This window comes from Lathamus discolor, chromosome 9 (assembly GCF_037157495.1).
Source record: "Lathamus discolor isolate bLatDis1 chromosome 9, bLatDis1.hap1, whole genome shotgun sequence".
In the NCBI taxonomy this organism is placed as follows: domain Eukaryota; kingdom Metazoa; phylum Chordata; class Aves; order Psittaciformes; family Psittacidae; genus Lathamus; species Lathamus discolor.
The window spans coordinates 21,345,425-21,358,583 of record NC_088892.1 but is presented as its reverse complement, the minus strand read 5'-3'; the positions used below and the strand labels follow the sequence as shown (position 1 = coordinate 21,358,583).

The 13,159-nt window shown below is 48.9% G+C and overlaps 1 protein-coding gene across 1 annotated transcript in view; it reads right to left on the bottom strand.

The window, feature by feature from the left end:
• Positions 1-4,037, bottom strand: part of MAP7D3 (MAP7 domain containing 3) — a 43,398-nt gene extending 39,361 nt beyond the window's left edge. Inside the window, exon 1 of the mRNA XM_065690102.1 lies at positions 3,896-4,037. Within this exon, the coding sequence (XP_065546174.1) occupies positions 3,896-3,980 (85 nt within the window). The 5' untranslated portion in view covers positions 3,981-4,037. The remainder of the gene's footprint in view (positions 1-3,895) is intronic.
• Positions 4,038-13,159: the final 9,122 nt, after the last annotated feature.

The following is a 13,159-nucleotide window of genomic DNA, read 5'->3' as shown; positions in this document are numbered from 1 at the left end:
AAGTATTTAACGAAGTTTAAAAACAGAGCAGCATTTGAGACCCCTAATGACTAACCCAGAGTATTTCTTCTATTTATCTCATAGTAACCCATGGCTTTTCTTCTTAACTCTTTTATCACTTTGAACCACTGAGAATTAATACTATCGTAAGTACTGATATATCCTTTAAATACTCCTGTTTTCTTTTTCTTTTATACACCAGTGTATAAAGAAGCAACAGTCCTTAATTCTAGTCACATTTTAAGGCTATGCACAAGCATAGTACAAGCCACACTATCTCTGGGCTCTCACCATTAGAGTTATGATCCTTACAACTCATTATTTGTTGACTACTTCATCTGAAGCATGGAATCCAAATCTATCTTTTGGAATTTTAACACATGAAGAACTATGTTGAGAATGGAACATTCTGTATAAGCCATCTAAAAAAATAGGCTGCATATACACATGGTTTCGATTTTTCTTTCCAGCAAGGAGGATATCCTTATCTTTCTTGGATGAATTTGGAGAAATCTCAAGAATTTAGAGTTTTCAATTAGAATAAAACCATTTTTATAAATCATTTACAACTGGAAGTAGCCTTCTACATGTTAAGCACCTAAGATGCAGCATACATCTTAATGAATCAGCATGAAATTATCCCTACTCTGTACTACTGCATTTCCATGAACAAGAAGAAAATGAAATTAAGGCTCGTAGCCATCACAATTACATTAAGTTCTCAGCCTGACTTGGGAATGTTCTCTCTCACCACTGGGATCTACGTGAAACCAAGCTGCTGAGCTGTTCTCTGCATTGATCGCCTTGGCACTCTGTAAAGCACTTTAACTTCTACTTCCACATAGGGGAAAAAGACATAGCACAGAAAAACCTTGAAGACCTTCAACAAAGTTACTGGGAGTTGGACAGAACAAGAAACTGAAGCCAGACCTAGCAAATGCCAGTTGAATGCCCCAGTCACTGGGCCCCCTTTGCTCCACAGATGGAACATGTACAAGTCATTCACACAAACACCACCAAGATGACAACTCGGTGCCCTCTTTTCCTGCCAATTCTGCATATATGTGTTTGGTAAAGAAGTTACCAGGAACTGTGCTCCAGGCAAGGCAGACAAAGCCAGTCTCACTGACACAGGAAGAAAGAACTGATTAGATGGAATGAAGCTGTTATTTTATTAGATAGCTTCCAACATAACTAGGCTAGGCCATGGGAATGATGCCTGCAGCTAGGTTTGTTGAAAAAGGTGCTTCATTTTTGTCCCATGTCCGGAGACAGGTTTCCTAAAAGATCATTTAGGTCTTGGAAAGGAAAACATACATGCAGCATTTTAATATACTCTTTTGAACAACCTCCACAACAGTGATGCAGCAGCCTAGTGGAAATCCTAGCTACAGTGCAGCCGAGCTCTGGCAAAAGCAAGTACACATTCCCTACTGCTCATACTACAAAGGACATAATCAGAGATGTCAGTATTTCAGTGAAAGTGAAGATAAAACAATAAATTTAGGCTACAACAGCTTCAATCAGAGGAGGTTTCATTCTGATTACCTATATTGCTCAAGAAAAACCACTCACTGTGTAAACCACAAGTAAATGCCTATTCCCCTCTTCTCAAATCTTGACAAGCTCGGCAGTGCTTATGGTATTAGAACAGGAGCAGAAATTCCTCTTCATCCCTGAAGGATGACAGCAGCAAGCACAGATCACAAGAATGGAGTAAGCAACCGCTGTTTCTGCACTGCTGTACCACAGCGTACGATCCTAACTCATTGCTAATGTTAAGTGATGCTCATGCATCACCGAGAGAAACGTTAACTGCTTTCTAGTTGTAGTAGGAATTGCACTCTTTGTCGAATTTCTGCTTTTTGTTACCCACCTGAAGGAAATAAGATTGGACAAGCGTGTAAGAGCAGAAAAATACTGCAAAGAAATCACAGACCTGACACAGCAGGCATGATTTGACCTGCAGAATCTTAATTACAGTTGATATTCAGGAAAGAGAAGCACCTTTTCCTTACTTCAATAGTAGCTTTAAATGGCAAGAAAAAGTCTCTTTAAACTTACCCCATTGGCATGGAAGTTAGTAACAAGTGGCACCATGGGATTCTACACTTTCAAGGCCTAAAATCCTTAACAAGCACCACATCAAACCAGTATCAAGAGGCTGGTAACAGAGAACGGACGCTGAATGGTAGCGTGGTCCAAACCAGGTTCCTCCTGCTGTCTTTTCACATCTCTAAACAGCCGATACCAGACTTGGTTGCTGCTTGCAACCTCTCTAAACAGCAGCAAATACAGTGGCAATCATCTTGCAAATTCCACTGTTAACCATGGGATGGCAAGGACCATTTCTAACCATCATCTGCTTTCCCCAGAGAGCGGAGGAGTGCTACTGACAAAGCAGTCAGGAGCAGAACTGCAGCAGCCTGTACACTCACAGACAGTATTGCTTCACATCAGCAGCGAGATCATCCTCTAGCATGTAACTGCTAGACATGCTTCTAATGTAAACTGAAGTTCAGATTCTGGTTCAGTGACTTCTACCCCCTCAGGGGAAAAAAAATCAAGGTCTAGCCTTACCAGGATCCAGTGAGGGGGTTTGGTTTTGGTTTCTAACGTGATGTGCATTAGAACATGTGCGTATCTAAAGGGAGACGGAGCTCAAGGAACATTTCACCTCTGGTTTTGGGACTAAATCAAGGTCATGGCAGCTGTCAGCAAATGTGGGTGCCCACTTTTAGAAGAGCTCAGGAGCCACGATGTAACTGCACCCAATGCACAAAAGAAAGCTCAGCAGTTCCAGCAGGCAGGATAAGGATCAAACAGACACGGCCTGTGCAGGTGAGAAGCGCTATCTTTTGGCAGTGTTCCTTCTGGAGCACTAAACTGTCTTCACTTTGAAAGAGAAAGAAAGAGTAATTCAGTGCTATTTCTGACAAACACACTGAAGACTAAAGGCTGCCAGACAAGAGTTGTGCATTCACAACCTTTTGCCAGCACTCTTCTTTATGTAATTACACAGGTACATCGAAAAGAATCAAGCACGACGCTATCAGAGCAGCTTCTGCACACAGCCCAAATTAGTTTAGATCAAACCACACTTCTCTTGCTTGATTTTTGTCTCGGATAAGAAAACGTTTATCTTTGCTAATGGCTCACCCACAAAGCTAACGTGTGGAGATGTGCCATGAAATTATGCTTGGAGCGCGTAGCAAGGATGCACAATACTCATTTATGATATTAAAGGGCCTGAAGTATAAACAGGCACACAAACACACCCAAAGCAAAGTTTCTTTAGCTCTCTTAAGACACCAGTTACACAAAAAGGTATAAAGGTATTATCGAGCCTTTGATCAGGAATCAATGCCGCAGACTGCCCCTGCCTTGCCCACCTGGGCTCGGAGCCGCACCGCAGGGACGAACCGGCAGCAAACGCCGCCGGTGCGCAGCGAGCTCAAGAGCCCCCCCAAGGAAACCGGTTAGTTCGGACGGCCAAGAAGCGCCGAAAACCGGGCTACCGGGGTAGCGAAGCCGCCCTGCAGCCGCTCGCTGCTGCCCACAAGCTGCAGAGCTCCCGAATCAGCTCTTACCGCCCGGAGGAGGAGGCTCCGCCGCCCCACAGACCCGTCCGGGCGGGCGAGGGACCAGGGCCGGGCAGCGCCGCTCCCTCACCGCACCGGACACAAAGACCGGCGGGCCGCGGCCCGCACATCCCGCTCCCGGGCCCGTCCACCCCGCCCCGGGAAGGGGGCCGGGCGCTCCGCGCGGCGGAAGGCGGCTGGGGAAGGGAGGGAGGGGGGGACGGGACGGGGGACACCCGGCCCCAGCGGCGGGCCCCGGGACCGCCCCGCCGGGACAGACCCCACCACCGCGCCCTTCCCCTGCCCGCTCTCACCCATCTGCTCCCGCAGCCCCTTCAAGGAGGAGGAGGAGGAGGAAGAGCAGGAGGGGGGAGCCGCGCCGCCGCCGCCCTCCGCCATCTTCAGCGCCGGGCCGCGCGAGTGCCGGCCGGGCAAAGGGGGACGCGGGAGCGCAGTGCGCAGGCTCCGCGCCGCCCGGCAGCGCCGCCGCGGGGCAGGGCCGGGGCAGGGCGGGGGACGGCGGGCGGGGCCTGCCGGGATCCGGGAGCGCGGCCGGGTGCTGCCCCCCCGGGGCCTCCGCGGGCGGCAGTGGGGAGAGCCCCATCCCCATCCGCATCCCAACCCCATCCCCATCCCATCCCATCCTGACCCCATCCCCATCCCCATCCTCATCCCCATCCCCATCCCCATCCCCATCCCATCCTGACCCCATCCCCATCCCCATCCCCATCCCCATCCCCATCCTCATCCCCATCCCCATCCCATCCCCATCCCATCCTGACCCCATCCTCATCCCCATCCCCATCCCCATCCCATCCTGACCCCATCCTCATCCCCATCCCCATCCCCATCCCCATCCCATCCCCATCCCCAACCCCATCCCCATCCCATCCCATCCTGACCCCATCCCCATCCCCATCCCCATCCCCATCCCCATCCCATCCCCATCCCCATCCCCATCCCCATTCCCATCCCCATCCCATCCCCATCCCATCCCATCCCCATCCCCATCCCATCCCATCCTGACCCCATCCTCATCCCCATCCCCATCCCCATCCCATCCCCATCCCCATCCCCATCCCCATCCCATCCCCATCCCATCCCCATCCCCATCCCCATCCCATCCCCATCCCCATCCCCATCCCATCCCCATCCCCTCCCATCCCCATCCCATCCTGACCCCATCCCCATCCCCATCCCATCCCCATCCCCATCCCATCCTGACCCCATCCCCAGCCCCATCCCAGCCCCATCCCCATCCCATCCCCAGCCCCATCCCCATCTCATCCCCATCCCCATCCCCATCCCATCCCCATCCCCATCCCCATCCCATCCCCATCCCCATCCCCATCCCCATCCCATCCCCATCCCCTCCCATCCCCATCCCATCCTGACCCCATCCCCATCCCCATCCCCATCCCCTGGAGCCTGCCTCCGCCGGCGAGCGGAGAACGCCGCAGAAACACGCGTCGGAGCCATCGTGGTCCCGGCACTGAGGGGGACCCAGCACCCGAGGCCACCTCAGAGCACCACAAGGCAGGGAGGGGATGCCAGCTCTCAACTGCTCCACATGCCGGTGTATGGCGGGTGATTTATGGCCCCACAACAACCGCAAACGTTATCCTGCCATTAAAGATGATGAATCGGCTTCCGATCACCGCCGGCAGCTGTCTGGGGCAATGAGACACTAGGAACGGTAAAGTCACTTGTCCAACAGAGGCTCAAGCAGAGGGGAGGCAGGCTACAGCAGGTCTCAGCTTGGATGAGACTAAACCCAGTTTAGTCCCAACTTGGATGTGCTGGTGATGGCTTGGCGGAGTTACCTTGCTGTGGTTAATGCAGTGTTGGCCCGAAGCTGTGAAAACACACACAGTTGGATGAGCTCACATTGGTTGTAGCTGTCAGTGCTGATTGGAGCTGCTGATCGGTGCTGCAGTCTGGGCTGCAGTGGGCTCGAGTGGCCCACGGTCTAAAGCACATCCCGTGTTTATTGGTCCTGTGGAAACTGAGGATCGATGGATTCAGAAGAAAGAAGCAGCACAAATCTATGGGTTGAGTTCATAGAACCCCAGCCTGGTTTGTGTTGGAAGGGACCTCAAAGCTCCTCCAGCTCCAACCCCTGCCACGGGCAGGGACCCCTTCCACTGGAGCAGCTTGCTCCAAGCCCCTGTGTCCAACCTGGCCTTGAGCACTGCCAGGGATGGGGCAGCCACAGCTTCTCTGGGCACCCTGTGCCAGCGCCTCAGCACCCTCACAGGGAAGAGCTTCTGCCTAAGAGCTCAGCTCAGTCTCCCCTCGGGCAGGTTCAAGCCATTCCCCTTGGCCTGTCCCTACAGGCCCTTGTCCCAAGCCCCTCTCCAGGTTCCCTGCAGCCCCTTTAGGCACTGGAGCTGCTCTCAGGTCTCCCCTTCAGGAGCCTTCTCTTGTCCAGGCTGCCCCAGCCCAGCTCTCTCAGCCTGGCTCCAGAGCAGAGCTGCTCCAGCCCTCGCAGCAGCTCCATGGCCTCCTCTGCCCTCGCTCCAGCAGCTCCACGTCCCTCTTGTGCTGCTGCCCCAGAGCTGGATCAGGGCTGCAGGGGGGTTCTCCCCAGAACGTGGCAGAGGGGCAGGATCCCCTTCCAGTGAGCTGCACCCACGGTGTAACTGAGTGCTCACTGGCTGGCAACAGGGCTGGGAGTTGTGTCCTGTGTTTCAAATACCCCTGGTTTCGTACATGTTTCCATAAGAAGACAAAAAACCCCAACGGGTGAAGTGGTCCAACCCGTCAGGAAACAACATAATGAAACCCCACTGATGGAATCCTCAGATTCTGTTGTTCTATGTTAACTTGAATTCATCACTTAATTGTTGTTGTGCTGCCTCGTTGGTTATCAGTGAATTCTGAATCTCTTCTCCTTTTGTCTCTGGTTTTCTGCTCCATGAAGGGTCAGGATAAAGTAGGATGGTATGGCCATAGGAAAGGGTAAATTCTTTGGGCCTTGTGTGGAAAACTCCCTTTGCAATCATAAACAGGAAGTTTCCCTGTCAGCAAGCCAAAAAAATACCCCCCAAATGAGAAGGATCCAGGAAAAAGTAGTGCTGAGGTCACTTCATGCTTCATGAGAGCAAAAAGGAACCTTAGGAAAATTCAGAGCAGGGCTCCAGTTTAACTTGAATCTTCAGACCACAGATTTGCCCTCTTCTTTGTTTCTTGTTTGTTATATTGGCTTTCCTCTCTTTAACGTGTGTGTACAGAGACTCCTTTGTCTGTTGTTTCCTCTCAGTGTTAATAGAATGCCAATTATTGGAATCATCATAGAATAGTTTGGGTTGGAAAGGACCTCAAGATCATCCAGTTCCAACCCCCCTGCCATGGGCAGGGACACCTCACACTAAACCATCCCACCCAAGGCTTCATCCAACCTGGCCTTGAACACTGCCAGGGATGGAGCACTCACAACCTCCCTGGGCAACCCATTCCAGTGCCTCACCACCCTAACAGGAAAGAATTTCCTCCTTAGATCCAATCTAAACTTCCCCTGTTTCAGTTTGAACCCGTTACCCCTTGTCCTGTCACTACAGTCCCTGATGAAGAGTCCCTCCCCATCATCCCTATAGGCCCCCTTCAGGTACTGGAAGGCTGCTCTGAGGTCCCCACGCAGCCTTCTCTTCTCCAGGCTGAACAGCCCCAACTTCCTCAGCCTGTCTTCATACGGGAGGTGCTCCAGTCCCCTGAGCATCCTCGTGGCCCTGTGTAAAACAAAAGCTAAAGGGTAAAAACCCCTAAAGAGTTGGTGCCAGATTCCCCAAGTTTGTTGTTACACTCTGCAGGAGTAACACCTTCCCTCTTTGCAGTCTGAATGTGCTTTATACACATGCTGAAATTGAATTTCACTGTTCATGGAGAGGCATTCAGATGTTATCCTCATTTTACAGATGAGACAACTGAGTCACTGCAATCGAAGTCTCCAGTTACGTCATGGACAAAGGAGCACAGCAAAAAACAACCCCAGCCTGGTTTCTTTGACTCCTTGCTCTGGATCCACATCTTCTTCCATCTTCCTTTTATCCCCCAGCTATCAGAAAATACCACCAAAATGGTTTATATTGATTCTGTACAGCATGAAGTACAGTCGGTGAGGTACAAATAAATGGTCAAGCTACCTAACAGAATGTAATCGTGATGTTTTTTGCAAGCTCCATAGGTAATGTGTGGTCACGACACTGTCCTTTCCATATCTCTAACAATAACGTGCTCAAGAGTGTTTTGGGGTGCCTTTGAGTTTTGATTAGGTTCCATCTATTTCCCTTCGCTCACAGTATTTCTTTACCACACTGTGCAATAAAAGGTGCCAGTGCCTATTTATCCATTTTGGTTCCTCAGATTATAAATGAAGACAATTGGCATGGGAGCAATCGCTGCTGAAGAGAAGGCTTACAAATAGAATGGGCAGCTACAATCAGTCTTCAAACGAAATGGTATTTGCTGTTCTTTCTATTTCAGCAGACACACATACAAGTGGCCTCAGTGCTTGCAATGTAACACGTCTGATATTCCGTACATGCAAAGCTCCTTAGCAGAAGGTATAAATTACAGGAAGGAAAATAAACCTGCTGCTGCACACTCGTGATATTTGTGGTAGGACAGTGGAGGCTGCAGACTTTATATTAGGCCAAGCACATACAAATCCATGAGAGATAAAAGCACTCTGGAGGTAGAAGTGGGGCACTGTCCCTTCCTGCTCTCCATACATATCCATGTTGCTTGATACGCATAGCTTTTATCTTTAGGCACACAGGAACTGAGCTGGGAAAATCTGCCGCAGTGTGGGACACGTGTTATCTCTGTCTCCGATGAGCAGTTTAGGAAGGTTTGAGTTCATGTTTGAGCAGTTGTAACTGTAACTTCCATCTTCTTTCCTGTTTAACCTTCTTTTGCAGATTTTTGGTCATGCAATTACTGCTTACGCGTTTTCAGTGGAACTTCATTACAGTTTTGACCTTGCAGCACTTGTAATCATCTTCCAGTTCTGCGGCGTTTGCAGATTTGATTGCAGGAGTGATTTATTCTAATCCTTTAAAGACTGCCTTTTTTTTTTTCCCCATTGTCCCTGTGGAAAAGCGAAGAATTTAATTTCACAGTCATTTCTTCCAGCCTTTTCGTTTTCATATCACAGTTCGTGACAAATCCTTCCGCAATGTTTCAGGCCTAATCCCTGATTGGCGTTATCACAATCCCATATTGGCATTATGAGATGAGAATCAATAGAGCCCTGGCATTGCGTACACTCTGAGATCCCAGCAGTTCCATACCAGCCGTTTCAGTTTAAGAAACACCAAAATTAGTTGAATTAATAGTAGCTGAAATAAACCAAGCAGAAGCTTGCACATGTGATGACCCATGCCAAGTGCAAGGTCCTACACCTGGGTCGGAGCAATCCCAGGCACAGCTACAGATTGGGCAAAGAAGAGATTCAGAGCGGCCCTGCGGAGAAGGACTTGGGGGTGCTGGTCGATGAGAAAATGAACATGAGCCGGCTGCAGTGTGCGCTCGCAACCCAAAAGCCAACCATATCCTGGGCTGCATCCAAAGGAGCGTGGCCAGCAGGTTGAAGGAGGTGATCCTGCCCCTCTGCTCTGCTCTTGTGAGACCTCACCTGCAGCATTGTGTGCAGTTCTGGTGTCCTCAACATAAAAAGGACATGGAACTGCTGGAACAAGTCCAGAGGAGGCCACGAGGATGATCAGGGACTGGAGCACCTCCCGTATGAAGACAGGCTGAGGAAGTTGGGGCTGTTCAGCCTGGAGAAGAGAAGGCTGCGTGGGGACCTCGTAGCAGCCTTCCAGTACCTGAAGGGGGCCTATAGGGATGCTGGGGAGGGACTCTTCGTCAGGGACTGTAGTGACAGGACAAGGGGTAATGGGTTAAAACTGAAACAGGGGAAGTTTAGATTGGATCTAAGGAGGAAATTCTTTCCTGTGAGGGTGCTGAGGCACTGGAATGGGTTGCCCAGGGAGGTTGTGAGTGCTCCATCCCTGGCAGTGTTCAAGGCCAGGTTGGATGAAGCCTTGGGTAAGATGGTTTAGTGTGAGGTGTCCCTGCCCATGGCAGGGGGGTTGGAACTGGATGATCTTGAGGTCCTTTCCAACCCTAACTATTCTGTGATTCTCTGATTCTATGACCCAGATGGAAAAAATCAAGCTCAGAAACCACTTAAGCCATTGGTAGATCTGGAGAGGGTGTTAGAGGAAAAAACACCAACCCATCAAGCTATTTCTTATCCTGTTTCCCAACTATTCAGTGTCCCACAGTATTAGATGTTGTGCTTCACTGGACTTACTCTGAAATCTGCTATAAAAAGTCAGTGCCTGAGCCTACAGATCCTGATTGCTTTGATCACTGAAGTGTCTAATAGCAAAATGTTCTTGTGTATTCAACTTCACTGATGTCGGAGTATTGCTGAGTAAGAGCAGAACTAAGAAAGCAGAGAAATTAGATGGACCTGTGTATTTATATCTGTCCGTAGGAGGCTGAAAAGTGGTGGAAAAGTATTTCAAAATGGGCTAAATCCAAAAGCTAAGGTGTTTATTGTGACAGATTATAGTGGGCTTCCTGTGGTGAATGGAACTGCCACGGCATGGCTGCTGGAAAGAAAATTGGTGGTATGAAAATGACTGTAGCTGTCCAGTCTTCTTTCCAAATGGGCTTTAACTGCACATTCTTGGTTATTACTCCCCTGCTGGGGCAAGTACTTGCAACAGTCTGTGTTACTAATGCATTTATACCCTGAAGGGCCCCATTTCTCTGTCCTGGCTCAAGGTGACTTGTATTTATATGGGTGAATAATCCTTAGATGGCAAATTATGTACTCCCTAAAGGGAGCTACAAGATACCCAGAAAGGGGCTTTTGACAAGGGCATAGAGTGAGAGGACAAGGTGGAACAGCTTTAAACTGAAACAGGGGAAGTTCATGTTGGATATAAGGAGGAAGCTCTTCCCTGTGAGGGTGCTGAGGCGCTGGCACAGGGTGCCCAGAGAAGCTGTGGCTGCCCCATCCCTGGCAGTGTTCAAGGCCAGGTTGGACACAGGGGCTTGGAGCAAGCTGCTCCAGTGGAAGGGGTCCCTGCCCTGGCAGGGGTTGGAGCTGGAGGAGCTTTGAGGTCCCTTCCAACCCAAACCAGGCTGGGATTCTATGACTGAATACTGCTTAACATAAAAGATACAGAATCAAGCCTTTAGTTTGTCCCTGGTCCAGTGTATTCATTAGTTACCTGGGTGATGGATGGAAAGCATTCCTACAACATTTGGATGCACTGCTTATGTGTTAGAGGGCAAGCTTAGAGTTCAAATTGACTTAGAAAGTTAGAAATGTAGTGCAGAAGAAAATGAGGATAAATAGGGACAGATGCAAGATAAAACATTTAGACAGGAATAATGAATTGCAGAAAGCCAAGCCAGAGAACAGCCTGGGAAACAGAGCAGAAAATGATCTGGGATGTCACAAGCTGAGCGTGAGTCAACAGTGCCATGGTGCTGGGAAAAGGGAAGCACCCTGCCTGCGAGAAGGGTAGCCTCTTGGACACACAGCAGTCCTCCACTCAGCAAAGACTTTAGTCTTGATTTTAATCAGGGAAGATTCATGCTTCACTTTAAGGAAAACATTATCAGGTAGGGATAGGGAAGCACGGTGGGATAGATTGCCAGGGAAGAGGTAAAGGGCCAACATAGTCAGCCTGTGGCTGGATGTGTATCAGCCCAGAAAGGCAGGTCTGATCAGAGGGCAGGAGAAAGGACTGCATGACCTCGTGAGGTCTCTTCCACCTCTGTGTTTTTGCAATCCTACAGTTCCTGCTTGTGGGTTTGGGGAATATTGGCCAGAACAAGCATTATTCAATGTGAGGATTGCAGAACTGCCAGCTAAATTTAGACAGAGCACACTAAGCAGTGACAGGAGATAAATGAGTTCAAGGGAAGACACTGCGATCATATAGGACTACCTTGGATAGCTGTCAGAAAAGGTTTGACACTTCAGTGCATGACACCAGTTCTGTACCTTAGATCATCCTTTGTTGTATAATAGTTTTGTAAGGACAGGAGACCAATTTGTACTGGAAGGAATAAAGTGAGAAAGAACATGCACAGGTAATGCACGTGGAAACAGGTTCGCTCCTTTCCTGCCTGTAATCCTGTGCATGTCCACCAGTTCTCATTCCATAGAATAACACCTCTGTGTTGCCTTAGTGTATGTATTCCTATCCAAATTTTAGCTATTACTGGGCTCAAAATGGGGATATAAAAGTCTCTTCTCATCTCTTTTCAGTGTTTATGTATCTCCTTATTTATTCTATGGTTTTTCACCCAAGCAGAAGGTCTCTCTGAGATTGACGGTTACTGTGTTTATGTGTATATGTGTGTATCTGCTAGGTTGAGCACACTGAGGATAATGGAATAACAGTAACTAATAGAAGTTAAGCTCTTGGGCCAATTTCGTGAAGGTCATTGCCTAAAAAGTGTGTGTAAAAGCTGTGTCTGTTCAACTGAACTGAGTTCCTCCATGCTCAGGCGCTCGCTGCATGTGTAAATACCTATTGCTGTCATCACTAGCTACTTACTTGTGTTGCCACAGTGTCTAGGAGCCTCCAGCAATAGCAGCTAAACAAGGCAGTAGTCTACTCCCTGCCCCAAAGAGCCTAAATGTGCTCCAGAATGTGGGATCTATAAAGAAGCTGGCTAATTGTTAAAGTTGTTTCATGGCTTGTTTCTGTCTTCTCCTGCTCTGATTTGGAGCAATACATTTCTCAAAGTAAAGACTAAAGTGAATCAGCTCAGTCAATGTTCTTCAGGTACAAGTCCTATCACACTGAGCCATTGCACAGATGCCTCCAGCACAGTCTGGTAATTATTACTGAATCACTTGAAACGATCCCAAATTTTGATGTGATTACCATCAATGGCGCTAAGTAATACAGTTCCAACGAGCCCAACACTGTTAAGGCAATCCTCATCACTTCTAAGACGAAACAGTTTAATCTGAGCATCATGTGCTGATGAGATGATATGTTCCAGCAGTGCCTCTTTGTGGACGTTGTGTTGTTCCAAGTGCTGTTGAGATAAACCACCACCGTTGTGGAGAGCTGCAGTATCATGCTCACAGTGCTGCCCATTTGACTGAGAGGGCATCTTGGATGGCTCCTCAAGTCTATGTAATGATCTAAAACTCCTTCTCATTGATCCTTGCCTAGAAGTGAGTATCTAAGGGAAATTTGAGGATACAGAATTGTTTTCCAGTTCTCTGAGCATGAAAATGCTTCTCCGTAACTGAATGCTGTGCAGGTATTTCTCTTTCTAACAGCTCAGAGGCGGCTCCTCTTGCAAGATCAGCTTTCAAGGAAGTCCCTTTGGACACAAAAGAAGAGCACTCAGGCAGCCTGATTGTGTTATGTACAAAGCTCCTTGGCAGAGCAGAGGAGAGTCCCTGAGAGCTGCCTCATTGCCTTTGGAAAAGGCCCAAATAAAGAGCAGGTTGTAGGGATGGTTCTTAGTGCAAGGATGGAGGCCTTGTCTGAACTCTTTGCTTTCCTAAGTTGATCTGATGTAAG